The sequence below is a fragment of the Eschrichtius robustus genome, chromosome 14 (genome assembly GCF_028021215.1).
Source record: "Eschrichtius robustus isolate mEscRob2 chromosome 14, mEscRob2.pri, whole genome shotgun sequence".
NCBI classification, from domain to species: Eukaryota; Metazoa; Chordata; class Mammalia; order Artiodactyla; family Eschrichtiidae; genus Eschrichtius; species Eschrichtius robustus.
The window spans coordinates 28,775,219-28,801,380 of record NC_090837.1 but is presented as its reverse complement, the minus strand read 5'-3'; the positions used below and the strand labels follow the sequence as shown (position 1 = coordinate 28,801,380).

The window sequence follows — 26,162 nt, the reverse complement described above, 5'->3', positions numbered from 1 at the left end:
CCCTTTGTTTGTGACATGAGTTATACAGTTCCTAGTCTTTGGAAGGTTTTTTTCCTTTCTTGTATTTTTTGCTCTCCCAGATACTTAGCTCTAGCTTACCCACACCATTTCTGATGAATATGCAAAATCCAGGAGCAGCTTGGGAAACACATAATAGGTAACTTGGATATCAAATATAATTTCAATTTGTTTCAAAATATTGAACATTTATGATAATTCTACTGCTTAGGTAAAATTTTCTGCTTATTAAAATCTTTCCATAGAGAAACATATAAAAAGATCTTTTATAAAGCCATAAAAGAAAAAATCCATAGATTTAATAAAATAAACTTTCTGTATGGCAACAATTTTTGCCTCAGAATTGACTTGATCTTTTTGTAAGCTTTATGCCAAAGATGCTTTCAAGTCTAATAAGATCTTTCAAGTCTAGTAACCTCGTTAGGCTATGTCTCTATGTTGACTTCATGGCCACCTTGCCCTGTCACACAGCACCCTTTCAGTATGTGGAGTCAAGCATTCTTTTATTTAGGAAAGGTTTTTTTTTAAATTACTTATTAAGATATTGGTCCTGACCCTAGGAACTTTAGTCTTGCAAATGTGGGCTCTGCATTTATTTTCTTTGTAATCCTTTCTTTAAAGAACTTATTTTAGGGCTTCCCTGGTGGCGCAGTGGTTGAGAGTCTGCCTGCCAATGCAGGGGACACGGGTTCGAGCCCTGGTCTGGGAAGATCCCACATGCTGCGGAGCAACTGGGCCCGTGGGCCACAGTTACTGAGCCTGCGCGTCTGGAGCCTGTGCTCCGCAACAAGAGAGGCTGCAATAGTGAGAGGCCCGCGCACTGCGATGAAGAGTGGCCCCCGCTTGCCACAACTAGAGAAAGCCCTCGCACAGAAACAAAGACACAACACAGCCATAAATAAATAAATAAATTAATTAATTAAAAAAAAGAAAGAACTTATTTTAGAATAGTAGTAGATCCACGGGAAGTTGCAAAGATAGTATAGAGAGACCCCATGTCCCTCCCCAGCTCCCCCAGATGCTGCACAGAATCACCACTTGTGCAATCACTTGTCCTGGGCACGGCGAGTGGTTAGTATTGTGTCATTCTATCACAGGTGTGAATGTGTGTAACCACCTCCACAATCGGAGACATAGAACTTTTCCATCACCACAGTGACCTGCCTCTTTCTTACTTTTTCATTTTGTTTGCATTTCACATTTCTGATTTCTAGATTCCTTACAGTATTTTCTTTTTTGTTTCTTAACCCCCATGTACTTTCCAATTTCATCTTGTTTTCTATGATCTTGACATTTTAAAAAATTGTATATGAAGGCGTTTAATAACAACTGTAAGTGCTCTATAAAGACATATTGTTATGATTCTTTTTCCTTTACCTGCCCTTTACTGCATGATCAGAGACAGAATGCTGGGCTGGATGGTCTCAGTTTTGGACCCACCTGTTTTTTCTTTTGCTCCTAAGAAAATACACTTATTCATTAAGTGTAGGAAACATATCTTAGGGAGATACTGAACTTTCTCATGAACTTGGTCAGATATTTTGAATGAGAGCATCACGTTGACCTTTCTAAAGTGACTGTTGGTGGGCTTCCTTCTCCCCACGGGTCAGCCTCCTGCACCCACACCCCCACCTCTCAGCCATGGCCAGACTGTAGGCTTAGGGGGAAAGAAGCTGGACACCAGCAGGTTCTGAGGTTCGTTCTCCTGTCCCTTCTCCTGCTGCATGATAGGCGTTCCTGCCAAGGCCGAGCATCCAGCTCCATTTTATCTTCCTGCTTTCACTCATCTCCTTTTTTTCTCATCAGCTTAAATGAATATGCCGGCGTCTAGTGGCTGATTTTACTGTGCACAGTTCTCTCTTCCACTGAGGAGACTTTGTTTCCTGTTGCCCGTGACCCCCTCCTCCTCCTGCACCCAGCGGCTGGTACTCCCTCTCTGGGCATCCATGCCTGTTTTCTTTTTCCTCATCTTTGTGCTTTTTTTTTTTTTGTCTGTTTGTTTAAATTTTTTTATTTTTATTTTTTATTTTCTGGCTGAGTTGGGTCTTCGTTGCGGCACGCGGGATCTTTCGTTGTGCCATGCGGGCTCTTCGTTGCGGCGTGCGGGCTTCTCTCTAGTTGCGGGGGGCAGGTTTTCTCTCTAGTTGTCTCGCGCAGGCTCACATGGGCTCTGGAGTTTGCGGCACATGGGCTGTCTGGTTGAGGCACACAGGCTCAATAGTTGTGGCGCGCAGGCTTAGTTGCCCTGAGGCATGTGAAACCTTGGTTCCCCGACCAGGGATCGAACCTGCATCCCCTGCATTGGAAGGCGGATTCTTTACCACTGGACCACCAGGGAAGTCCCTCATCTTCGTGTCTTTATGTGTTTTCCCTGTGTTGCGGGGTAGCCGAGCTGTTCAAGTGTTTATCCTTGGCGTCACTGATTTTCTGTAGCATCAGCTATGCTTTCTTGGCTTCCAATGTGGACATTCATTTTGTATTCATTTCTTTTTATTGAAATCCTTCTTGTACTTTTTTATTGTAAAATGAGTTTCATATTTTTATTCTTTTTTTCAGGTTTTTCCAGTTCATTAAGTTTTTAATTTAATTTTTAAAAATATTTATTTATTTATTTGATTCTGCCAGGTCTTAGTTGCGGCAGGCGGGCTCCTTAGTTGTGGCATGCGAAGTCTTAGTTGCAGCATGTGTGATGTAGTTCCCTGACCAGGGATCGAACCTGGGCCCCCTGCATTGGGAGTGTGGAGTCTTAACGACTGCACCACCAGGGAAGTCCCATATTCATTAAGTTTCTTAATATTCATGGTGAAATGTTGGTCAGAATGTTGATCTGTTGAGTGGCCACATCTTTCTGGTGAGAGCCCTTTATCTGCTGAGTTTGCTGCTCACCAGTTTTCCTGCTGGCTGGTCTTCCAGCATCCAGCCAGCTTCCAGCAGGTCTGTAGTGCTGATTTAGAGCTTCTAATTCCAGAACTGCCTTGAGGTTCTGTGTGGCTGGCACCTTGGCAGTTTATGGCTTCCTTTGGAGTCTGACATCTGGACTAAAATTTCTCTTCTTTTGTTTCTGTGTGTTCTTACAGTTCACTTCTCATTGCTTGAAGTAATACAACCTAAATGCATTTGTTCATTTCGACCAAAGGAGCTAGACTCAGCACGTACCCCAGTACCCAGAACTCTTTTCCTGCTGCCCCATGGTGTCTGTGTGAGTATGTGTGTGCACGTGTGTGTGCGCATGTGCATACAGAACCCACGCAGGTGCATGTTATTCAGTGACTAAAGAGGGCCTGAAGCAATTTGGTTAATATTTTGTCTCCATTGGTTAGAGATTCACTAACTAGTATTGTGTCAGGGCTGTCTTAATTTGGTCCTTTTAAAAATCCAGAATTCAAAATAGGATTTTTTCTCTGTGTCCGTTGGCCACCTGAGTATTCTGAACTTTGTGCACAAAAATAAGGGGCTTCCTTAGTGGTGCAGTGGTGAGAATCTGCCTGCCAATGCAGGGGACACGGGTTCGAGCCCTGGTCTGGGAAGATCCCACATGCCACGGAGCAGCTAGGCCCGTGAGCCACAACTACTGAACCTGCGTGTCTGGAGCCTGTGCTCTGCAACAAGAGAGGCCGCGAAAGAGGCCCGCACACTGCGATGAAGAGTGGCTCCCGCCTGCCGCAACTAGAGAAAGCCCTCGCACAGAAACAAAGACCCAACACAGCCATAAATAAATAAATAAATAAAGGAGTTCCTTTAAAAAAAAAAAAAATGATGAGTAAAATTCAGTCAGATTAAGGGCTGACTTGAAACTAAATGACAGAGTATTCAGGGGGTGCGGCAGCTGTTTCCAGAGGCGGCTGTGACGGTGTTTCCCACCCAGTGTGACTTTGCACTCTGCCTTGAGGGGCAGCTTGGCCCTCTCCTCTGTCGGGCTGGCCTGGCCCTGTGCTGGGGACTGACTGACAGAATGTGGCATATGTATTAAATAGATGCGGGAGCTTATTATTTATTGCTTTATAACTTTTTTTTTTTTACTTAATATATTCTGAACATCTTTCTGGGTCAATGATTAGTAGTCAACAGCATGATTTAAAACAGCTGCATAGTGTTTTATTGTGTGTCTGTGCCATAATTTCAATAGCCTCCTTTCTCCTACATGACGTTTAAGATTGCCTATTTTATCATTGATAGTGATATATGATGTATCCTTTTAGCGAATCTTTATAATTAGCACTAATTTTTTTCTTAGGGATTAATCTCTAGATGTATAACACCTGAGTCAAGGGGCTTTTGCTATGCATGCTTGATAGCTCAGCCGAGAGTTGCACCGCTCCTATTCCTGCCCATGGTGTGGCTCTTCCTATATCTTTGTTTTCATCTTTGCTCTTTGAGGGCAGGAATTGGCGAGTGCTCTGCTCATTGCTCTATATCAGGTATTCAGTAAATTTTTGTTGAATGAATAGCTAACATTGTTATGTGACTGTATATGGAATTTATTAATGAAACTGCCACGACATTTTTCTTTTTCAGTAGCTTACCAGATACTTCATTCAGTAGGACTATGATTTACAGTTTTAGATAATTACGGGTGAAAAGAATGAATCTAGGGTTGAGTTGTATATGGCAGCTGGGACAGACAGTAGTGCAGGTTGACAGGGTTGTAGGCAAGCAGGAAGGGCTTTCTGCCAGCGTAGACGATGTTAAGTGAAGGGATGGACAAGTCCAGGCACAGGTGTTCTCTCTTCCAGGTGTGCCCTGGAGTCTTTCAATTCAGCAGCTCATCTGCAGAAGCACCCCTGTGAGAGGGAGTCATCCCATCTGACATGTCCACAGGCCAGCATCAGCAGGCTGACTTACATGTCTGAACGAGAGAGCACCTGTCCCGCCATGGCCTCAGATCGTGGCCTTAAGGACCACCAGGTGGGAGCACTTTTGTTATTTCTTTACTCAGGCTTCTGGAGCTGAAGTCTTACTGATGTAGGACTCAGACTCGAGTTCAGGCCTAATTTCTGTTGCTCTTTTAACTTTAAAGTAAGTGTGTGTGTGTTTTGCTCGTGCTGGGTAGGCACTACAAGTACAAATATTTTAGCATCTGCCATCAAAAAGCTCTCAGTCTGGTGGAGGCTGTGCAAGACAAGCTGTGTAGTGAAATGCACTGTGAGAGATTCAGGATGCGACTGATAATCTGACCAGGTGGCGAGTCCAGTGAAGCTTGGTGGGAGGACTGTCTGGAATCAGGCATGGGGGAGGCAGGGAATTGCAAAACACGCTGCATTTGAGGGCCCCCAAGAAGTTTGGAATGGCTTTGGTGAATCGTGTACGTGGAGAGAGGAGGGGAGACCAGACCACGACATCGTGGATGTAACATTTGGGAGTTTGAAGGCTCTTAAGTAGGACACAGACCTGCTCTGTGTTGATGTTTTGAAAGCTCCTTGCAGTGGAGGAGGCACTGAGGGGTGAGCTTAGAATGAGGAGGATTTGACACCAGGCGGCAGGAGTTGTCAGGCGAGGGGCAGCAGAGGCTCAGGCCAGGGTCATGGCCATGGGGGTGGGAGGGAAGCAGAGAGATCTGAGAGATTTGTGTGGGAGAAGCTAGAATTTTACTACCTAGGTGTGTTTTGTGAACGTGACAGTGTTCAGTTTGTAATGAGCTGCGTATGACTTGAGGGTGTGCAGTGCAGGCCTCCTCCGCTAAGCTGTGCCTGAACCTACCCACTAAGTTACTAAACAAAACCACTCGTTTCTGGTCCTGTAAATTAGGAAGAACAATGAATGCAGATTTTCTAACTTTTAATCCTGCATTTCACAGCCACCGAAGTACTTTGTATAAGCCATCCTTTTTTCAGAGCGGTAACGTCATGTAGATCTCTATTCTTTGAGAGTATATCAGCATGGTTTGCATTTGTAATACTCACTTTATCTGTGGATAATTTCTAAACATTTTTTGTCACACAGAGTGATGTCACCAGTGCGTTGAGCACCACAATTATTCAGGCCAGTCCAGTTCCGTCTCAGGAGCGGGCTCCGGATAAGTTGCGAGAAAAAAGTCCATTTCAAAGTAGAGGAAAAGGAGCGTTACCGTATATTATCCAGAAGAACTTGGACACAGAAAAAGAAACTGAAACTACTTCTCAGAGTAGCGAACTTGAAGATGTAAAACCGAACTTTAGATCGAGAAGAGAGCTTTCCTCCAAAAGTGAAGATCTGTCAGAAACCACTGTGGCAGGTGTGACCTCAAATCCCAGTGAACTGGACCAGGTCAGCCTGGCTCTGCCAAGGGAGTTGGGCCTCGGCCAGTGGGCCCTGCCGGCCACGCCGCGCCTCCCTGTGTCCCGCCAGGGGCCTGTGCCCGACAGTGGACACGTGACTCCTGTAGACACGTCTGCTGCCGACAGTGCGTTCGTTGGCCAGGGCCCTCCCCAGACCTCCTTCCCCAGCACCGAGGGCTGCGGCCCTGCTCCCTCAAGGCAGCACGTGCCCACCTCGGGCCCCGCGCTCTCAGCACGCCGTCCCCTCCCCATGGCTCCCTGTGCCCAGCCGAGCTCGGGAGCACTGCCTCGGTGCCAGGCCGGTGGTGCCACAGCCTGCGGGCTCCCGGGAAGCTGTCATCCTGCTGTCGTCACAGGAGAGCACGTCCAGAACTCTGTGGCCATGGGCATTTGTCTAGGACAGAACATCAGCTCGGGGCTGATGGCTGCCTCTTCCCTTTGTAACCCGTATTCTAACGCCTTCAATCAGAGTCTTCTAAGTACAGCCAAACCTTTTACTGTGCAGTCTCTTGGTCCAAACTGTGGAATTGATCCATGGGATTCAGGAGTGATGTCAGGATTTGGTAAGATGCTTTCTCTCTGCTACTGCTTGTTGTTGGTTGCTGCTATTTAAAAACTGAATTTTCTCAATTGGGACCATAAAACTAGTTTGTTTCAAGGAGATACTGATTAGCCTGAATTTCTTGTAAACTTTTTTCTTTATCCTGAATTTGGAACACAGACCATAACGTATTTCTGTGCAAGGGTCCCTGAGTGGCCTTAGAAAAACATAAAAACTTAACGCAGGTAAAACTCCCACTGCCTTTGTCTTTCTGTTTCTCTCTTGTGCTCCAAACTTGGAATTCTGTTGTTGGTTCAACTAGGAAACATCTAGTATAGAATCACCTTCCTGAAGGAGGGAGTCTCCTGCCAGCTTTTAAGTCTTCAGGGGTGACTCGTGTGGGAGTGAGAGGCAGCACCCTTCCACTCCACCCGTAGTGGCTGAGCTGCCTGTGCTCGTGCTGATGGTCACTCTTGGGAGCAGAGCTCGGTGCTATGCTTTCCTGACACGGTGCTCATGGCCACTGCAGCACGATCAGTTTTGCCTTCTTTTTCTTCTGAAGGAAATTCCACAGTGACCCCGTAAGAATGGTGAAAAGCTTGGTCATCATGTTAAAAGTCAGTTAGAGCCTCTGTCATTTCTCATTAGGTTAGGCAGTGGCTTATATTTATAGGAGAAAAAGGGAAGAGATTACTGATAGCAATAACATCTAAGAGTTGATTAGCTGTAAATTTTTTAGTTTGATCAATTTTGTTTTTCCTCATGGGCTGGTTGCCTCAGGAGAAAATTAGTGACCAGTCTCTGCTGAGGCATATGCAGTGTTGGGGACTCCTATTTAGATCTGGGGCACTTTATAAAACCATAGCTCTCGGTGTCAACAGGTAGTCTTCTGTAAAAATTTCCATTTAACCAGTTGTGCTTTTGATGGGGTGTTGGGTATGCATTTTGACTCTGCTTTAACTCTACCCAGGGAAAGTAAGAGTGCCTGAGGAATTGAAGTTTCCTCATGCTTGCTGTATCGGCATCGCATCACAAACCTACCTTAGTGTCCTGAATCCCGCCGACCGCTGGCTGCAGGTCAGCATCAGGGTCCTCAGTGTTAGTGTCAACGGTGAAAAGGTGAGCTTTCTGTGTCTTTCTCCTCTGACTTAGTGATTGCAGTACGATTAATGCTGGAGCTCTCCTTTGCCTAGTATTAGTACTTCCTTTTATACCAGGGGGCATGTCCACTGCCGTATACTTGGCACAGAATCGTTGGAATCATATCTTTTTCTTGGTTCCCCTTTTGTTGCAGTACTTCCAGTGAAAGTGAAATCTGAATATGTTTCTCAGATTTCATCAGGTGTTACTATTTATTTATTAACCATTATGTTTCATTGTTACTTGTTTATAAAATCATGTAAATGTGCTTTTTGTGCTGTCGGCTTAAACCACTGACTAGAGCTCCAAGTTTCTGGTCTCTGTTGGTTTTGTTAAATGTGATTGAGTATAAGTTATTGTCGTTTATTTCAAAAGAAAAAAAAAAAGAAACAAGTTACTCTTGGGACCTATGCCTTCCTTTAGTAAGTTAATTTATCTGATCATGTTCTTACATGATCTTTTGAAATACCTGGAAACACAGTTTTAACATTAGAGCAGGGGTCTCTCGCATGATCAGTTACAGCTGCTGAGGTTCTAGACTCTAGATGCTGTGGGCCTCGGTGAGTAGGGAGAGTGGGAAACAACGTCAGCAGCTTCTTGGAGACAAACATTGGTGGACGGGTTTACTCTCCCCTCATACGTCCTAGTGATAACCTTGATTTACCTGATAAAATAAGACTGTCTTCTCTCCCTCTCCCTTTCCCCAGCTTTTCCCCTCTGATCCTGAGGGTAGAGGAAAGGCAGGTGGTTGGAGGAAAGGGTTGAGGGTGAAAGGTGGTGAGATTGGAGGCCTTTTTAGGAGCATGTAGGAAGTAATGATGTCTCTGGAAGTGGGAGTAGAAAAGAAGATCCCTGTTCACTGTGAGGAGGGAAGGATTGGAGTGAGTCAGAATCGTAGACTTGGAGGCCTGACAGTGAACCTTGGAGATCAGTCTAACCCCCTACATTACACAGCTGCAGAGACCAGGTCCCAGGTGATGTCCAGGGTGGGAGGCAGGTCCCGGGGTGATGTCCAAGGCTGGAGGTGCTGCCATTTTCAGCACCCTTTTCAAAAAAAGTGAAGGTAAAGATAACGTATCTTCAAAAGTCCTTATGGGAGTTCCTTCGTGGTCCAGTGGTTAGGACTTGGTGCTTTCACTGCCGTGGTCCAGGTTCAGTCCCTGGTTGGGAACTAAAATCCCACAAGCTGTGTGGCATGGCCAAAAAAAAAAAAAAAAGTCCTTAAAATTTTGACTAACTGTATTTTCCAGGTAATGAGTTACGAGGCCTGGGTATTTTTCAAGAGCTAACGTATCTAGATTTGGTAGTTTGAGTGACTATGAAAAGAGATCTTAAACTAGCTGGTTCTTCATCCTGATTTTCACTGTGAAGTTATTTCTTAACAGACCATGTGGCTCTTTTTTTAAGGTGGATCTTTCAGCTTATCCTTGTTTAGTTTTCAAGAATAAAGTCATCATAAGACCTCATGCCACAGAAGAGATAAAAGTGCTCTTCATACCGTCTGATCCTGGGATTTTCCGATGTATATTCAGCATTGCTTCTTGGCCGTTTTCAGCTGACGCAGAGACAGTGGCACAGGCAGAAGCACTAGCGAGCAGGGTTGTCCTCACCGCCATTGCCGAGACCCCCGTGATCGAGGTGACTGTTTGTAAGCAGGTCTTTGTCATACCTGGCATTTTAATGAGGCTGTTCAACCTTAGAAGTAAAATTTGGGTAAAATGAATTTGTGGATGAATGTGCCAGAAAGTTATAATTGAGCTAAACATTGACTCTTAATATTTTCTTATTCCAAAATTTAAAATTATTTCTGGGAATTCCCTGGCGGTCCAGTGGTTAGGACTCTGCGCTTACACTGCCAAGGTTGCGGGTTCAGTCCCTGGTCAGGGAACTAAGATCCTGCAAGCCGCACAGCGAGGCCCAAAAAAACCCAAAAAACTTAAGATTATTTCTTTTGTTTTATAGAAGCGCAGATATGCTCGCTAAGATGTTTGTAAGCAAAGTATAACGTTAAACCCTATTTTCCAGCTGGTTTCCGTCGTATAGTTTGATGTGCGTGGAGGAAAACACCTCATTCAGATTATCCTCTCTTTTCTGTACCTGAAGACTCTGCTTGCTGAAAAATTTCCTCTTGTACAGTTGCTCATTTTCTGGAAGTGAAAGAAATTGGGTCTAGCCAGGTTGGGGCAATAAAATGCTTGTGGGATTGCAGGCCTCTTTAGGAAACTGGCTGTCAGCCCTGGCTGCACATCAGAATAACTGCGGTTTGTTTTTTTTTTTTTAATTTTAATTAATTAATTTATTTTTTGGCTGCATTGGGTCTTTGTTGCTATGCGCGGGCTTTCTCTAGTTGCGGTGAGCGGGGGCTACTCTTCGTTGCAGTGTGTGGGCTTCTCATTGTGATGGGTTCTCTTGTTGTGGAGCACGGGCTCTAGGCGTGCAGGATTCAGTAGTTGTGGCACATGGGCTTAGTTGCTCCGCGGCATGTGGGATCTTCCCGGACCAGGGCTCGAACCCATGTCCCCTGCGTTGGCAGGCGGATTCTTAACCGCTGCGCCACCAGTGAAGTCCCTAGATATCATTGTAAACATTTTCAGTGTTGTCAGAGTTTGGACTAAATCCAAAAATGCCCGCATATGTTTTGGAGGGAATTGAGAAGTCGATAGTGTAACAGTAGAGGTAGTGGAAGGGAGGCTGTGTGTTTTGTAAAGTTGTCAGTTTGTCTTCTCACAGTAACAGCAGCTAAGCTATTGCTTTGTTCTGTAGTATATTTGGGTACGTGGACTACCTCAGAAAAAGAATTTACTTGTGTAGAAAATAGGAATTGTAAAATAGCCCCAGGAGTCTTAGGTAAGTTTACCTTTAATGTTGACTATTTGTGGCTGGAAAGGGCAGTGATGTGAACATAAGCTGTGATATTTATTAATATATTGTTTTTATAAATCCCTTTTTTCCCATAATTTAGGTAGAAACAGAAAAGAAAGATGTTCTTGATTTTGGTGACTTGACTTATGGAAGCTGGAAAGCTCTGCCTTTAAAGCTGGTAAACAAGACGCACGCCAACATCCCAATTAGACTTATTATTAATGCTGTAAGTACTGTGCTCGGGGAGGAAGCCTTTACAGAGCACACTGACTTAGAGTTGTAGATGCAGCTAGTAGCATCCTTGGTTAACTTCTCTTAGGAAAGTAGATATTTTTGTTAAGGATCTGTGAACAAATTTAGCATCACCCCAACATGACACCATTGGCTCTACTGAAGCGGCTTCTCCTGTTTCTGACAGAACGCCATAGCCTGGCGCTGCTTCACCTTTTCGAAGGAACCCATCCACGCAGCTCTGAAAGCTGTTCCTTATGCCCATGCGATTGCTCAGCTGGCCGCCCCCTCGGTGATCAACCATATGATGCCTGCCAGCGATGACGGACAGGTGAGCTGGGGGATTGAAGGACTGGTTTAGAATTAAGGAGGAAGTTAATTTTCCAAACTACTTTTCTTTCACTGTGTATGCAAAAAATTTTTTATTTTACAGGATCCAGAATTTCTGATAATTTGGGTTCTTTTCCATAGTCCAAAGAAACAGATGACTTCTTCAGGTATCATGTTTACATTTTATGGGATTTTCTTTACTCCATAGCTAAATAAACTACAAAGTTGAGGCTTATTTCTCCTGTCAGTAAATTGTCAAATATTTATTGTAATTTGTCAGATATTTTATGTTGTTTTAAAGCTGGGCAGAGAGCATGCTATTTTGGGTCAAACCCATCCAATTATGTATAACCCAAGCAAGTACCACTGAAAACGTTTTGGGGTCTTTTCTGTTGATTGATGTTATCTCATCTACCAATTAGATGTTTTCTTCTTTTTTCTCCTCCTCTCATTTCTGTTCCTATCTGAGTTCTTTAAACAGTCATTTTAAGATTTTTTTGTGCCCCCTGATGGCATAATGTTGGACCATGTGTGGCATTTAGAATTAAATAACTCTGGTGTCTGAACTAAAAGAATGACCTTTTATAGAGATTCTAGACTCAGCAGAAGAATTCTTGGCAAGAGTTGATATAGAAGTTGATAGTCCAAACCCTACACCAGTCATTAAAAGTATCAGTCTTCGAGCAAGAACAGGAATAGCCAGGATACACGCTCCGAAAGACCTACAGGTACCCTAAACTCCTCACTTTGCTGTTACTTTATGTTCAGGTTGATTTCATTCCAAGTGTGACATTTTAAAAAAATGCCTGTTTTATCCCATCCTCTAGACTATGCACTTGTTTGCCAGCGTGGCTTCCTCAACAAGGCAGTACTTACCTTTGAAAAATGCTGGGAATATTGATGTCCACTTGGACATCAAGGTAAGAATTTGTGTCAGAGGCTGTAACTTATTTCCTCGGGCTGAGACTGTGAGTGTCTCCTTGGGTTCTGAAGGTTGCTGTGCTGCCGACCTTGTTCGAGGGCCGGGGGCATTGGCAGGGGTGGTCAGACAGAAGAATCTGAGCCCGGGCTTTCAGAGCTGGTGTTACACGAGCATGAAACAGATGATTAGGAAGTTCGGCTGGGATGTCTAATGTAATAGGTGCAAGAACCAAGCTCTAGATTAGTTCCTGAAGACCGAGTCATCCTGTGGCTGGGTGGAAGAGAGGGAGCCAGATGTGTAGACATCATTTCTGAGTTGTGTGGCTGAGTGAGGGGGTGTTGGTGGCCAGGAATTAGGGATGGGGCAGGGGATAGTTTGTTATGGAAGAGAAGAAAGACGTATCCTTTCCAAGAAAGTAAGATGGCGGGGCATTGCTGGGCAGGGAGGGGGTAAAATACCCAGTTGTGGTCAGTGAGGGAGACAAGGCACATGAGTGTGTGAAAACTGTGTCTGCAGGTCAGTGCTGACTTATAATTATGTAAATACTTAGATCCCAGATCAAGGAAGTCACTTTTCAGTGGATCCAGAGAAACTATTCCTTAAACCTGGAGAAGAGCACGAAGTTATAGTTTCATTTTCTCCAAAGGATCCCAAAGCCTGTGAGGAAAGGTAATGTAGGACTGTTGATCATGGCGAATTTGTGCTTATTTAGGTGTGCTCTGGTCCACAGCCTGAGGGACAGAGTACACGCTTCACCTCGCCTATACAGCTCCGCTTCACCTCTTTCCTTTAGCCTCACATCTTTCTGCTTACTGAAAATCTCCTTTTAAACCAGCTAGCTGACTAGAAAGTAAGAAATCACTATTTTCAAGTATATTCTGACAGAAGTAAATAATAACACGTCAATCTTGATGTTTCTCACTAACTTCTTCTCTCTCACCAAGGAAATCATCAGTTGACCTTGCCAGTTGTTAAAGATACTTTTCCCCACCCCTTTTCCAGGCCAGTGACTTTTTGGCACCCAAATCATAAATGAATATCACTTTACAGTGGTCGGAGCACCCTTGTCACCAGCTTTTTTTTTTTTTTTTTTTTTTTTTAAAGATTTATTGATTAATTGATTGATTGATTGATTGCTATGTTGGGTCTTCGTTTCTGTGCTAGGGCTTTCTATAGTTGCGGCAAGCAGGGGCCACTCCTCATTGCGGTGCGCGGGCCTCTCACTATCATGGCCTCTCTCGTTGCGGAGCACAGGCTCCAGACGCGCAGGCTCAGTAGTTGTGGCCCACGGGCCCAGCTGCTCCGCGGCATGTGGGATCCCCCCAGACCAGGGCGCGAACCCGTGTCCCCTGCATTAGCAGGCAGACCCTCAACCACCGCGCCACCGGGGAAGCCCCTTGTCACCAGCTTTTGAACTTGCTTAATAAATGTAGCTTAGCCTGCTGTCCTCGGACTCACGTGGCCCATCCCCTGCTTGGTTGCCGAGTCCCTTGCCTGGTTCCTGAGCCCCCGCCTGGTTCCCAAGCGCCTCAGTGTCCTCCGCCTGCTGGGCGCTGGGTGCAGAGGTGCTGGCTGCTCAGATGCAAACACTTGTGCCAGGAGGACTCGCCCGCCCCTGCCCACTGGGGTAGCGCCCCCACCTAGGAGGCTTTCCTCATCCCTTCCCAGATCCCTCCCTGTCTCCCGTGGCCCATGCACTTCTCTCCCACTGTGCTTGTGGCGTGGGCCTGTGGCATGTACCCGTCTCCTTCTCTGTCTGTTTTCTCCTCTGGAATGTAAGCTGTGAGGGTGAGAATGCAGTGTAGCCTCAGCACCGACCAGCTCAGTCTCTTGGACGAAGGAAGCGCATAGGACGATAGTTGTCGAAAGAATTGAATTCTGAATATTGAACTTAGATGGTTTTCTTTGTTAGGATCTTGAAAATATTTGTGCAGTCGTTTGGCCCTCAGTATGAAGTGATGTTAAAAGGTGAAGTAGTTTCTTCAGGAAACAAGCCTCTGATGCCTGCATCTTGCTGCTCAGATATTCCTTCAATTTTATCCAACAAGCAGTTTCTGGCGTGGGGAGGTGTCCCCCTGGGCAGGACACAGTGAGTATACACTGTAGCCATTATCACCTAATGCTACTCTTCCCTGTGTTGATGATGACCATGTTAATGTTTTTAGAATTGAAATAAAACTATCATATATTCATTATTCATCCTATCATGAATTCAAATTTTTTAGTAAAATTTTTATCTATTTTTAAAATACAAGCCAAAAAAATTAGGTTTCAGTTTTCTTAAGCTCTCTGGTGAATTCTGTGCTGATGACCAAACTTAGGCAATTAAGTGTGTCTTCGTTCCTTCTCTGGAAAGCCCTGGGGACTGGTGGGAAGAAGAAATAATCAGACGTTGCATCTATTTAAGGAGTTAGAGTCTAGTTGATGAAGGGGCACGTGTTCTTTACGCAGCTCTCAGTGAAGACCCCTCTCAGCTAGACTCCTGAAATGTCCTGCATGGCCGTGAGTTTGAGGAACTGTGCCCTTCTCAGTAGCTCCTATGCCCGTGCAGTCAGTCCATCTCTAAACACTGCACTTGGTTTTAATTGGCTCTGTTTTTATGAAAAAAATATTTTTCAGAAAGTCTTTCCCAACCATGGTACCTGTGGAAGGCTTTTCTGGAAAAGGTGTGTGGAAGGTGTGCTGATAACCAAAGGTCTTTGATTTTATTCTGAGGTTAAACTCAGCAGCCTTTCCCTTTTAACACAAGGTGCACAAGGCATAGACCACAGCTTAAATAATTTAACTGCCAGTCTTCAAAATTTGAGTAAAATGGAGATTTATTCATGTATTCTGTATTCTCCAATGAAGAGAGGATTCATATATTTTCAGAGACTGAAGGATTTTCATCCTGCCAGCCAGTTGCTATTCATACATCCATTCTACTTGCACTGTAAGTTTTTTTAAAGTAAGGTTAGTTCAGTATGCTGTTTAAAAGACTACTTTGTGCAAATGAGTCTGTTAAAGTAAAAAATCTGAGCAATGTGCTTAGGACCCTTGTTTCCACGAAAGATAGGTTTTGGAGCTGAGGATGGTATTGACTTTAATGACTTAATGAATTTGGTGATCTGAATTTTCATTGATTACTATTTTATAAGACAGATAATTCCTATACACAGAGTATGAATAATAAGGGCAGCTAAGGAGCTATAATAGGAGAGAGATTAAACCCAAAATCTTCTCTGGTAAGGTGAGTCTTGAGCATAAGTTCTCAGAAATGTAGAGTTCTGGGACTGTGGAGGCACTTCCAGGCTGCTCAAGGGGCCTGTGCGGTCAGTCCATCTCCAAACACTTTAGTCAGCTTTAATTGGCTTTGTTTTTATGATTGTAGCAATATCCATGGAGGAAAACCGCATTTAAGATGTGTCATTGTTTCTAGGCTTCAGAAACTAGCTTTAAGAAATAATTCTACATCTTCAGCCCAACATTTACGACTGCTCATTAGGGGACAAGACCAGGACTGCTTTCAGGTTTGTGGAGTGCATGGCTCTGTTCTGTTTCGCGTTTGTCTAGATCCAGGACACTTAACACGTGTAGGCCATCTTGTGTTCTTAGTCTTCGAGGAGTTCATGTTAATGGTATGTTTTATTTGTGCTGCTGCTCTGTTTTATGCAGAGATTTTTTTTTAAATTGTAGTTTCAGCACACTTTTGGTTCAGAAGAGCGATTGACCAGTAACTGTGAGGTCAGGATTTATCCAAAAGAAGACATTTACATCTCTGTGTTATTTGCACCTACTCGATTATCTTGTATGTTGGCCAAACTAGAAATTAAGCAACTTGGAATTCGATCACAACCAGGCTTTAAGTTCACGGTAAGATAATTTTATAGCTTTTTTTTCCCTCCCATGGAGTTTATGACATGTTGTAACTATTGGTTAGATATTGGTAAATTACATATACTTTGCTTTTTATAAGTCAAAATATGTGATTACCTAGATTTACAAACAAGTTAGAGAGTAATTATATACCTTGTAGGATTACCCTATTTTAAAAGCAGCCACCATAGTATTCCTGTAAGTAATGGTCTTGTCTAATGCTTGTAAGTTTCATTTTGGTTTGAAAATTTTGAAATGTACTCAACTTTTCAGAAATCCATTTTTTGGTAAATCCAGATGGAAATGTTTAAGATATTGACTTTCCAAGTAAATTTTATTCTTTCAGTTCAGCAAAGCATCTATTGACGTCATTTGTTAGACTCTGTTCTGTACACCAGGGATACAAAGACAAGAACTTTTCTATTTTGTTCTTCCCAGCATAATTTCAAAAAATTTCAGGTCATTTCTTTAGCCAGATTCAGGGCACTAAGAGAGAAAAGTGATGAATCCTGGAGGAGAGGAAAGAAGGACAGGGTAGTCGGATGAAGCCTGAGCTCCCTGAAAGTAGCTAAAAACCGAGCAATTAGTTGGCAGTGGGGCTGGGAATACAATGTTGGTCGTTTCCTAGTGTCAGAGTGGACATGTGATAAATTACAAGATTAACAACACCTAAAAGTTTTTTTAAAAAGGATAGATATTTATGGCAAATTTACCTTTATTTGATGCTGGAGATGGACACACTCTCTGTGGAGCTCTTCACATGGCCCCGTGAGCTTTGGTGGGGAGAGGTGTTAAAAGGTGTAAATGGCCATTTTCAGAATGAGGCCTGCAGAGCAGCGGTTCTCAGCCAGAGACCGTTTCACCATCCAGGGGACACTTGGTAATTTCTGGAGACATTTGTGGTTGTCACACTGGAAGTGGGAAAAGGTGCTACTGGCACCTGGTGAGTAGAGGCCAGGGGTGTGGCCAGACACCCACAGTGCACAGGGCTCCCCACATCAAATGGCCCAGCACAGGGGCCATTGTGCCGAGGCTGAGAAGCCTGCTCTAGATGGATTTTATTTTATTTTATATATTTATTTTTGTTGTTTTATTTATGTTACGTTATGAGGCTTGCGGGATCTTAGTTCGCAGACCAGGGATTGAACCCGGGCCCCCGGCAGTGTAAGTACAGAGTCCCAACCACTGGACCACCAGGGAAGTCCCTGAGAAGCCTGCTCTAGAGCACCAGTTTCTCTGGTTGAAACTTTGGGTCAGTGGGCGTTAGTCAGATTTCATTTTATTTAATCATTCTTTTTCTTAACCTTTTAGTCAGTAATTATTTGTGACTCCTTAGACTTTTTTAAAAAAATTTATTTGTTTTTATTTTTGGCTGTGTTGGGTTGTCGTTGCTGTGCGCGGGGCTTTCTCTAGTTGTGGCGGGGGGGGCTGCTCTTGTTGCGGAGCACAGGCTCTAGGCGCGCAGGCTTCAGTAGTTGTGGCACATGGGCTCAGTATTTGTGGCTTGCAGGCTCAGTAGTTGTGGCGCACAGGCTTAGTTGCTCCGCGGCATGTGGGATCTTCCCGGCCCAGGGCTCAAAACCATGTCCCCTGCATTGGCAGGCGGATTCTTAACAACTGCGCCAACAGGCAAGCCCCCTCCTTAGACTTTGAAAATATAGGAAGAATACTGATTTTGAGTGTTTTCAAAAGCTGACTTTCCCTGTTACTTTCTATTTTCTTGCCTAAGATTTACTTGCAAATTTCTGTGGGAAAAGAAAAATTAGAAACACTTTTGGCTCTTGAAACTAGCAGAGCTCACCCTGAATGAGGTGGGATTTGCAGGAGCTTCAGATCTGAAGCCCTTTAAAAATGCTTTTAATTTGTACTAAAGGGCAAGCAATACTGATTTTTGATCAGCCTGAATTTAATTTTTCAAAATGTTACTTAGTATATAACAACTTGAAATAAGCTACTGATGTTTTTAAGTTTGCAAAGGATTCTTTGGAACTTATTTCAATAATTAGGAATGAAAGCTCATTTTTAAGGGAATGCATCTCAAAGGGTATGAAAAGTTTGTTTCCTAGCAGGGTACCTATTTCTTACATTCCTATTCATAGAGTCTGTTCTGTGAATCCTTGTTTCCTGGTAGTGCTGAGCCCCATGGGAGCCTTGTAGCTCAGGGGTGGCCCTGGTCAGCACTGGAGCCTCCACTCTGACCCCCACTACCAGGTTGGCTGTGCTCTGAGGCTTGTTTGAGTTCTGGGCTTCTCTTTGTTCCCTTTGGCACAGTCCTATGACTCTGCTAGACCAGAAGTTAACAGGATTATATGCTCATAGATTTTTCTGCCCCCAAAACTTTTCATATTGAAAATTCAGAATTATTGGGTATTTGAAAGAATTACATGGTGAACACTCGCATGCCCTGCCACTTAGATTCTACAGTTAACATTGTGCTATATTTCTTTTATCACATATTTAACTATCTATCAATTTACCTTATTTTATGCATTTCAGAATAAATTATAAATACCAGTGTCTTTCATACTGAACACTGCTTAAGCAAACATATCAATATTAATCTTTTTATTGTTCCTTTATCATCTAAGCTTGGCATATTGGAAGGTAGATAATTTTGCAGCTCTTTGATTTGTTTTTCCCTTAAAACATAGTCCTTACTATAAGGCTAGATTGACTGTGGGGAAGCTACTAGCCAAAGTACACAAAGGTTAATAATTTTAATTGTAGTAAATCTGTTTTTATTGTCTTCTCTGACTGTAATTTAATCTTCTATTTTCTGCTTACATAAAAATAATTTTGGATGTATGTGTTCTGTATTTTTAGATACCTTTGTCTGGTTATGGAGGCACAAGTAACCTGATTTTGGAAGATGTTAAAAAGTTGTCTGACAGTTACATGGTAACAGTGAATGACTTAGTGCCTGGCAAAGAAAGTAGAATTGTTTTTTCTGTTCGTAACACTGGCTCTCGAGCAGCTTTTGTTAAAGCTGTAGGTTTTAAGGATTCTCAGAAAAAAGTTTTGCTGAATCCTCGAGTATTAAGGATTTTTCCAGACAAATTTGTGCTCAAGGAAAGAACACAAGAAGTAAGTATGAAAGTCTCTGCACTAAAAATATGAGCTTATTTTTAGGTTAAAGTAATAATTATGTATTTTATGGCAGAGAGCTAAAATCATATTTGAAAGGAATGTAGGAGTGGAAGGACTTATCTGATCTTGGAAATGCTCTTCATGTGCGTCTTTGTCTATAGTGGCTGTTTGTGCTCCTGTGACAGTTTATTCAGAGTGAAATGACTTACTCAGAAATATTTAATATTCACTCCTGATTTTTTTCTTGGCATCAGGATGTTACTATAATATATAATCCATCAGACAGAGAAAACAATTGTAAAAACACCACAGAACTGTCAACTATATACTTTTTTGGTGGAGATGAAATTTCAAGACAGCAGTACCGAAGGTGGGTCACTTACCTTACATGATGGTGGGGACCATTCAGTGGAAATAAAGAGGCTGTGACAGTGGTTTGGGATTTGGAATTTATAGAAGATGTTTCACTACTTATTAGTGAACTGGCAGATGAAAAATCTTGGTAAAATTTGTGTGACCGATAAGCTACCTGTAGGAGAAATACAGGTAGAAATACCTGTAGGAAACTCGTCTGCAGGTTTCCTTGCAGTATCCTTTTCTGGACGTACATAGTGGCCTCTGCTCCTTTGCTCAGAGAGGACCTCAGACTTCATCATAGGACCGTCTTTGTAATGATGGCAGATCAGTTTCAGAAAAGATTTAAGAACTACTGAAAGAGTATATTGTGTGAACGCACCTGACTTAGAACATTTCTGGGAGTGTTGAGAATCATTTCAAAGGATCAAGCCGTATTTTAGACATGTGTAGGGTGTCTAACTCTAGCTACTTAAGCTTGTACTTGTAAAAAATTTGGTACACCCGATCTAAATGTAGTTTAATATGCTGGAATGTTGTCAAATTTATATTTAGGTCTAGGTGTGATTTAGACATTCTGTGTGTTGAATTCAGAGTTCTCGTGTCACAAAATCTCGTTTCCTAGCCTAAAGCTGAGTATGAGGTAAGTGAAGCTCCTGCCAGTTCATCGTTCGCAGGAAGTCATTGCCTCCCGGGAGGGCGGGCGTGTGCGTGGGCCAATCATTCCTTCTTCCAGTCCTTTGTGCTCTGCTGTGTTTTATTCTGATACAGAGTTCAGGAAACTGTTTTATTTTTAATCTGTGGAAGACTGTTAGAATGCTTAAGAAGAGTTTAGTGATGAGTTGCTACATGATGATAGCACAGACCTGAAGTGAAGAGCTCAACTTTGAATGCGGTTTTTTCTCTCAGTTGAGTATTTTAGAAATAGAAACTGGCATTTAGAGAAATTAGATCACAAGGTTTTTTGGTTTTTGTCCTTTCTCTCTACTGGGATATAGAAATCAGCGTACTCCTTTATAACTCCTCTTTGCCATTAATTTATAGTAATGCGATTTCTTTCGTTTGTGAACATCTGTGTTTTATAGAGAAATTTACTTTTCAGTTCTCTCACCTCAAAATTCTCTAGAAGAGGTCAAAGTAACAGAATTACATGGTAATTTAAATATTTCCTTCTGATGTTTTATTTATATCATTTTCTTGGCATATTTTTTCTGAGGCAAATTTCTAACTGACCAAATTACCACAAATAATGAAAATGTATGACCCGAAAAGAATCTAATTTTATCTTCTTTCTACTCTTCTGTTAGGAAGTTGTTGTTTTGATGTGTTTAACTGAAACTGATGATTGTACTACCATGTATAACTTTTAAGGGAATTTCCAAAACAAGGTTTTTTTTTTTAAATTACTTATATTGAGATTTAGGACATAATATCTATGAACTAATGTATCATGATGTTAGTGGGATTTTCCAGATGCATGAATAAAATCTAATTAAGGTTATTTTGTATGTAAAACGACTTCTGAATAAAATCTCTACTGGCAGAGCCATGCTGCACACACCAGGGGTGAGAGAGCAGGTCCTTCCCACCCAGAGCATGCTGCAGAACATCAACTTCACGGAAGCATTTCAGGACGAGCTGCTCGTGACTGAAGGTAGGAATTTCAACGTATTTTAAATCTTCTGGGTCCAGTGTGTGAGGAGGAAGAGTGTTAGCTTAGATGTGGTATCAGGCTGAATTTGAGTCACAGCTTTGCTGTATGACTTTGGACAGATTACATCACTGAAATTCAGTTTCCTTAGCTGTAAAATGAGAGGAATAATGTCTGTGTTCTCTACACAGAGTTCTTGTGAAGATCAGATGAGAGGGCTTTGCCTTGTAAATGTTAGATGTTATTAATATGTTATTGCACCTAGTCTTTGGGTGGACTTGTGAATAGAGGAGGAGAATGGTCATTATTAAACTCAAGTTATTACTGTTAAAGATTTCATGATTGCAAACTTACACTCATTTTGAGATTTCTCTGCTCTTGTGCCTGCTGTACAATTTATGGAGGATGTGATAGTGGTAGTGTGACTCTAATCTAGATGTTTAGCCCTATTTGAGCTGAGCAATTCAGGTATTTAATGGTATTTATGACTCATACAAAATATAAGAATGGAAACATGCAAATTGTGTAAAAATATGTGCACAGATTTTCACCACAGTATTGTTTATAATGGGAAGAAGTTAGGAGTAACCTAAACTTCCAAGAGTAAGGGATCGTTTAATTACACAATAGAATATTTTGAAGGCATTCAGACAATATGATTCTATATTAAATGACATGGAAAGCTCCTCAATTTATTAAGAAAAGAATTATTTTAAAATTTTGCATATAAGATCACCTGTCTCCTCCTTGGCCTGTGAGCCCCTAGAGGCAAGGGCTGCACCTTCTACCCCTGTGACTCATGCCCTGCACTCCCCACCAGCTCATTTGGTAAAAATAATTTAATGTCTTATTTATAGTTACCTAGGTAAAATTGCGGGAGTATACACACCAAAATATTAAGAATGGTTATATTCTGGTGGTAGAATTTCAGGTGGTAGTGTCTTTTCCCCCCATTTTTATTTTCTAGTTTTTTAATGATGAAATACACACTCCTTCTGAAGTGGGAAATGATAAAGGAAAAGGATATTTATGCCTATGTAGAGGTGATATAGAATAGTTTAGGATCTTTTCAGCAAATTGGGAGTCTAGATCATCTGCTTCAAGGGTGGGTTAGTTAAAAATAATGAAAAGATTCGAAATGGTTGGAAAGAACGTTGGATTTGGAGCTGAACCTCAGTTCATAGCCCATCTCTGCCACCTCAGCTCCTCCGAGCTTCACCTTCCAAATCCCTTCCTCAGAGGAAGGATCCACGTGAAAGAGTTAACCTGAACTGTGCTGTGGAGATGGACCCACACACGTAGCAGCAGCAGTGAAGTCTAATGAGAACTGGGCAGCGTGAGTGTGCAGCCCTCGCAGCTTCACGACTCTGTGGCTGAGTGGACTTGGTGGGGAGTGCAGGGCACGAGTCACAGGGGTAGAAGGTGCTGCCCTTGCCTCTAGGGGCTCACAGGCCAAGGGGGAGACAGGTGATCGAAGTACAGCATGAAAGTGCTGTGACAGAACTGTGCTTAGGGACCTGGGGGCCACAGAGAAGGGGCACTCCGCTGAGAAAGCGGGGAGGGGGTTGACAAGGAGGAGAAGGTGTGGACCGGGGTGGGGGAGGGTATTCAGGCAGAGGGAGCTGCATGTGCAAACATTCAGGAAGTGGGTGTGTTAAGGGTTGTGTTGACAAACCTGACCAAGCGCTCAGGTGACCTGCTGAGACCCCCCTGTGATGGGGTTGAGTGGGGGCTTCAGGTGGGTCCTTGGGGCCAGGTTGCACATCAGGGAGTATTGGGCTCCTGGAGGTGGTGTGCGTGCTGTCCAGGTGAGGGGAGGAAGCAGCCCCACTTGTGCTGGTTGGTGTAATGGATCCCTATAAGAATGTTGCAGTTGAACTTTTTACATGATTATTTTGAAAAACATTTGAGCATATTACTATTAACAAGCATTCATAGCGATCTCACTTTTGTAAAATGTGTAATTACTGTGGCAAATAATTTCACAATTAAACTTTTATAGTCAGATGTCTTGTTTAATATAAATTTTAATTTACACTTCCTGTGTTCTTTCTGAATTTCCATCTTAAATATACTTAATTCTTAATATCTAATTTATATGTAGAATACAAGCGTGTTCTCTAAAAGTTCTTGTATATATAAATTCATGTAGGTTTATCTTTGGATAAACCTTGAGCACTGTCTGATCAATCTAAATACATGTAGTTATACTAATACTGCCTGTTTCTGGATTTACTTAAGTTTTTATGAGACTGCCGCTTATGAAGTGTGTGCTCTCAGCCTCTGTGTTTTGGCCCCTCATTTGGGGTGGAGGTGATGATGCCTCGGAGAGCTGTGGAAACTGACCAGGTTGGTTTATGTTGGGGGTCAGAACAGTGTCCACAGCCCTGAGACAGGTTGTTACTCGTACTTCCCGTGGGGAGACTGAGGCTTGGGCTGGTGAAGGAAGCTGCCAGAGGTCCCAGGCTGAGCGTTGGAGTGGCTGTAATCCAAATCCAGGGCCAGAGCCTGAGCTGCCAGTCATTGATGCTAATCCGTAGTGTTAAAAATCCAAATGTCACCTACCCTCAACTAAGAAGATACAAGAAAATATGTAAATATATGAGTACCTCTGTTACTTGGTGGTGTGATTATGTGAAGATTCATGTATTTCAAACATTATTTTCTATTTCAGTATATGACCTTCCCCAGCGGCCCAATGACGTCCAGCTCTTTTATGGAAACATGCGTAAAATTATACTTTCAGTAATTGGAGAATTTAGAGATTCTGTTTCTAACAGAGAGTTTCTTCCACCTTCTTCCAGACCTAGCTTGGAATCTAAAAGGTAAAACTAACAAAACATCTTTCATCTGAGTTCAAGATTATTTGATTCACAGTAGAGCTGATCTTTTCCCTTGTACTTTGTTGGGTTTTGTCTCAAACTGTTTATTTCATCTTTATTTTTAAGTTGAAATAATTCCAAATTTACAGAAAAGTTTAAAAACAATACAGAGGGACTTCCCTGGTGGCGCAGTGGTTAAGAATCCGCCTGCCAATGCAGGGGACAAGGGTTCGATCCCTGGTCTGGGAAGTTCCCACATGTTGCAGAACAACTAAGCCCGTGTGCCACAACTACTGAGCCCATGTGCCGCAACTGCTGAAGCTTGCACGCCTAGAGCCCATGCTCCACAGCAAGAGAAGCCACTGCAATGAGAAGCCTGTGCACGGCAATGAAGAGTAGCCCCCACTCACTGCAACTAGAGAAAAGCCCACATGCAGCAATGAAGACCCGACGCAGCCAAAAATAAATAAATTAATTAATTAATTATAGAGAACTCCCATACGCTATCTGCACTGAGATTTCGCAGTTGATAACGTTTTACCACGTCTACCTTATGGTCTTTCATGTATATACAGGTTTTTCTGAACCATTTAGGAGTGACTTGCAGACATGATGACCAGTAGCCCTGAATTGGCTGTAGATGCTCCCCCACATAGGCACGGCAAGCCCGTCAAGGTTAGGACGCTGATGCAGCGATACAGGACCACCATCTGGTCCACGGAGTCTCCCAGTGATGTCCTGTGTAGTTAAGGCAAACGGCAAACAAGAAACTGCCCCTTTCCACTTCCTCTTTGGTCCAGAATCTAATCTGAGATCACACGTGCGTTTGGTTGGCTTGTCCATTTACTCTCTTTCAATAAAGAGAGCTCCTCAGTCTTTCACAACAGAGAAAACACACAGGGTTTGCTTATCAAGTACGATCCACAGAATCAAAGGTATTTTCCAGAATGAAGCTTCATTACTAATTTGGGGTGAAACACAGAGAAACCTGGGGTTGCCCATGGTACTTTCTAGATCTACTTTGTAACATCAACACTCCCCTCTGGCTTAGATTTAGTGCAAGGTCCGTAAGTTGTGGGTGTGGTGCGTCACACAAGAGACTATTTTGATCATGAAAGGTATTTTATACTTTGATAACTATGTAACTTATGTGATGCTTTTCAAACAATTGTGCCACATAAATTCGTAAGTTTCAGATTTCTTTACCACAAGCAATGTGAGACAGACCAGGTGCTGCCTGTTTTAAGGACCCGAGTGCATTTGCTGTGGGATCCGGCATTTGCAAGATTACAAGGCGATTTGACCAAGCCATCTTTCTTTTTTTTCTCTGGTCATTTCTTAAAAAGGGAAAAGTAGGCTGCAGGCCAGCTGCTAACTCTTTCTTACCAGGTACCTTGATGTTTTTCTAGAATACATGCCAGTTACTTTGTAAAATATTCTCGATTTCAGTTCACAGCTTCAGGACACGCAGAATGATGCTGTTTGTTTCTCAGCGAAGCTTCCTCGGTGGTGAACAATGCTGATTTGTCCTGTTACTAGCAATATTTTTATCACTTTGTTTAAGTGGTGTTTGCCAGGTTTCTCTACTGTAAAGTTAATAAATATCTTGAAGGGATATTATAATACACAACTTGGAGACAATGAATGATCTTGTTTCTCGTGAGACTTTGAGCACCCAGTGAGGATTGCTTCCTGAATCATATTATGTCTGTCTTGGTTACTAAATGGTGATTTTCTGATCCCATCTTTCTGCATTTATTAGTTATCTTTCTACTTTGAGGAAGGAATTTCCTTTTCCTTCTTATTCACATATATTAGGGCCGACTCGTGGATTCAAGATTAATCCTTGTTGTCATTATTTCGTCCCCTGACCTGCTCCTTGGTCCTTTGCCTGTGCCCACAACACCTCTGGGCACCTCCTTATTCACAGGCACAGCAGGATGGTCGAGGCTCGTCCTTCACTTGCCTGTCCAGCCTGGAAACGACACGGGCAGCAACGTGCTCATTGCTACTGAGGTGTCCTTGCTTCCAGGCCTGCTCAGTGGACAGAGCTAGGAAATATATGAGTTTATATACAAATCCACATGCAATTTAT

At 42.8% G+C, this 26,162-nt stretch overlaps 1 protein-coding gene across 6 annotated transcripts in view; it reads left to right on the top strand.

Annotated features, from left to right (window-relative positions):
• The window catches only part of CEP192 (centrosomal protein 192), a 94,101-nt gene that overhangs the window by 45,138 nt on the left and 22,801 nt on the right, over positions 1–26,162 (top strand). For all 6 annotated transcript variants that reach the window (XM_068563744.1, XM_068563747.1, XM_068563746.1 and 3 more), the window contains 17 exons: positions 4,752–4,923; positions 5,959–6,835; positions 7,784–7,932; positions 9,361–9,591; positions 10,916–11,041; positions 11,234–11,377; positions 11,480–11,543; positions 11,965–12,104; positions 12,204–12,296; positions 12,849–12,967; positions 14,211–14,387; positions 15,717–15,807; positions 15,974–16,150; positions 18,977–19,237; positions 19,495–19,610; positions 21,139–21,248; positions 23,920–24,070. In XM_068563744.1, the coding sequence (XP_068419845.1) occupies positions 4,752–4,923; positions 5,959–6,835; positions 7,784–7,932; positions 9,361–9,591; positions 10,916–11,041; positions 11,234–11,377; positions 11,480–11,543; positions 11,965–12,104; positions 12,204–12,296; positions 12,849–12,967; positions 14,211–14,387; positions 15,717–15,807; positions 15,974–16,150; positions 18,977–19,237; positions 19,495–19,610; positions 21,139–21,248; positions 23,920–24,070 (3,198 nt within the window). The remainder of the gene's footprint in view (positions 1–4,751; positions 4,924–5,958; positions 6,836–7,783; positions 7,933–9,360; positions 9,592–10,915; positions 11,042–11,233; positions 11,378–11,479; positions 11,544–11,964; positions 12,105–12,203; positions 12,297–12,848; positions 12,968–14,210; positions 14,388–15,716; positions 15,808–15,973; positions 16,151–18,976; positions 19,238–19,494; positions 19,611–21,138; positions 21,249–23,919; positions 24,071–26,162) is intronic.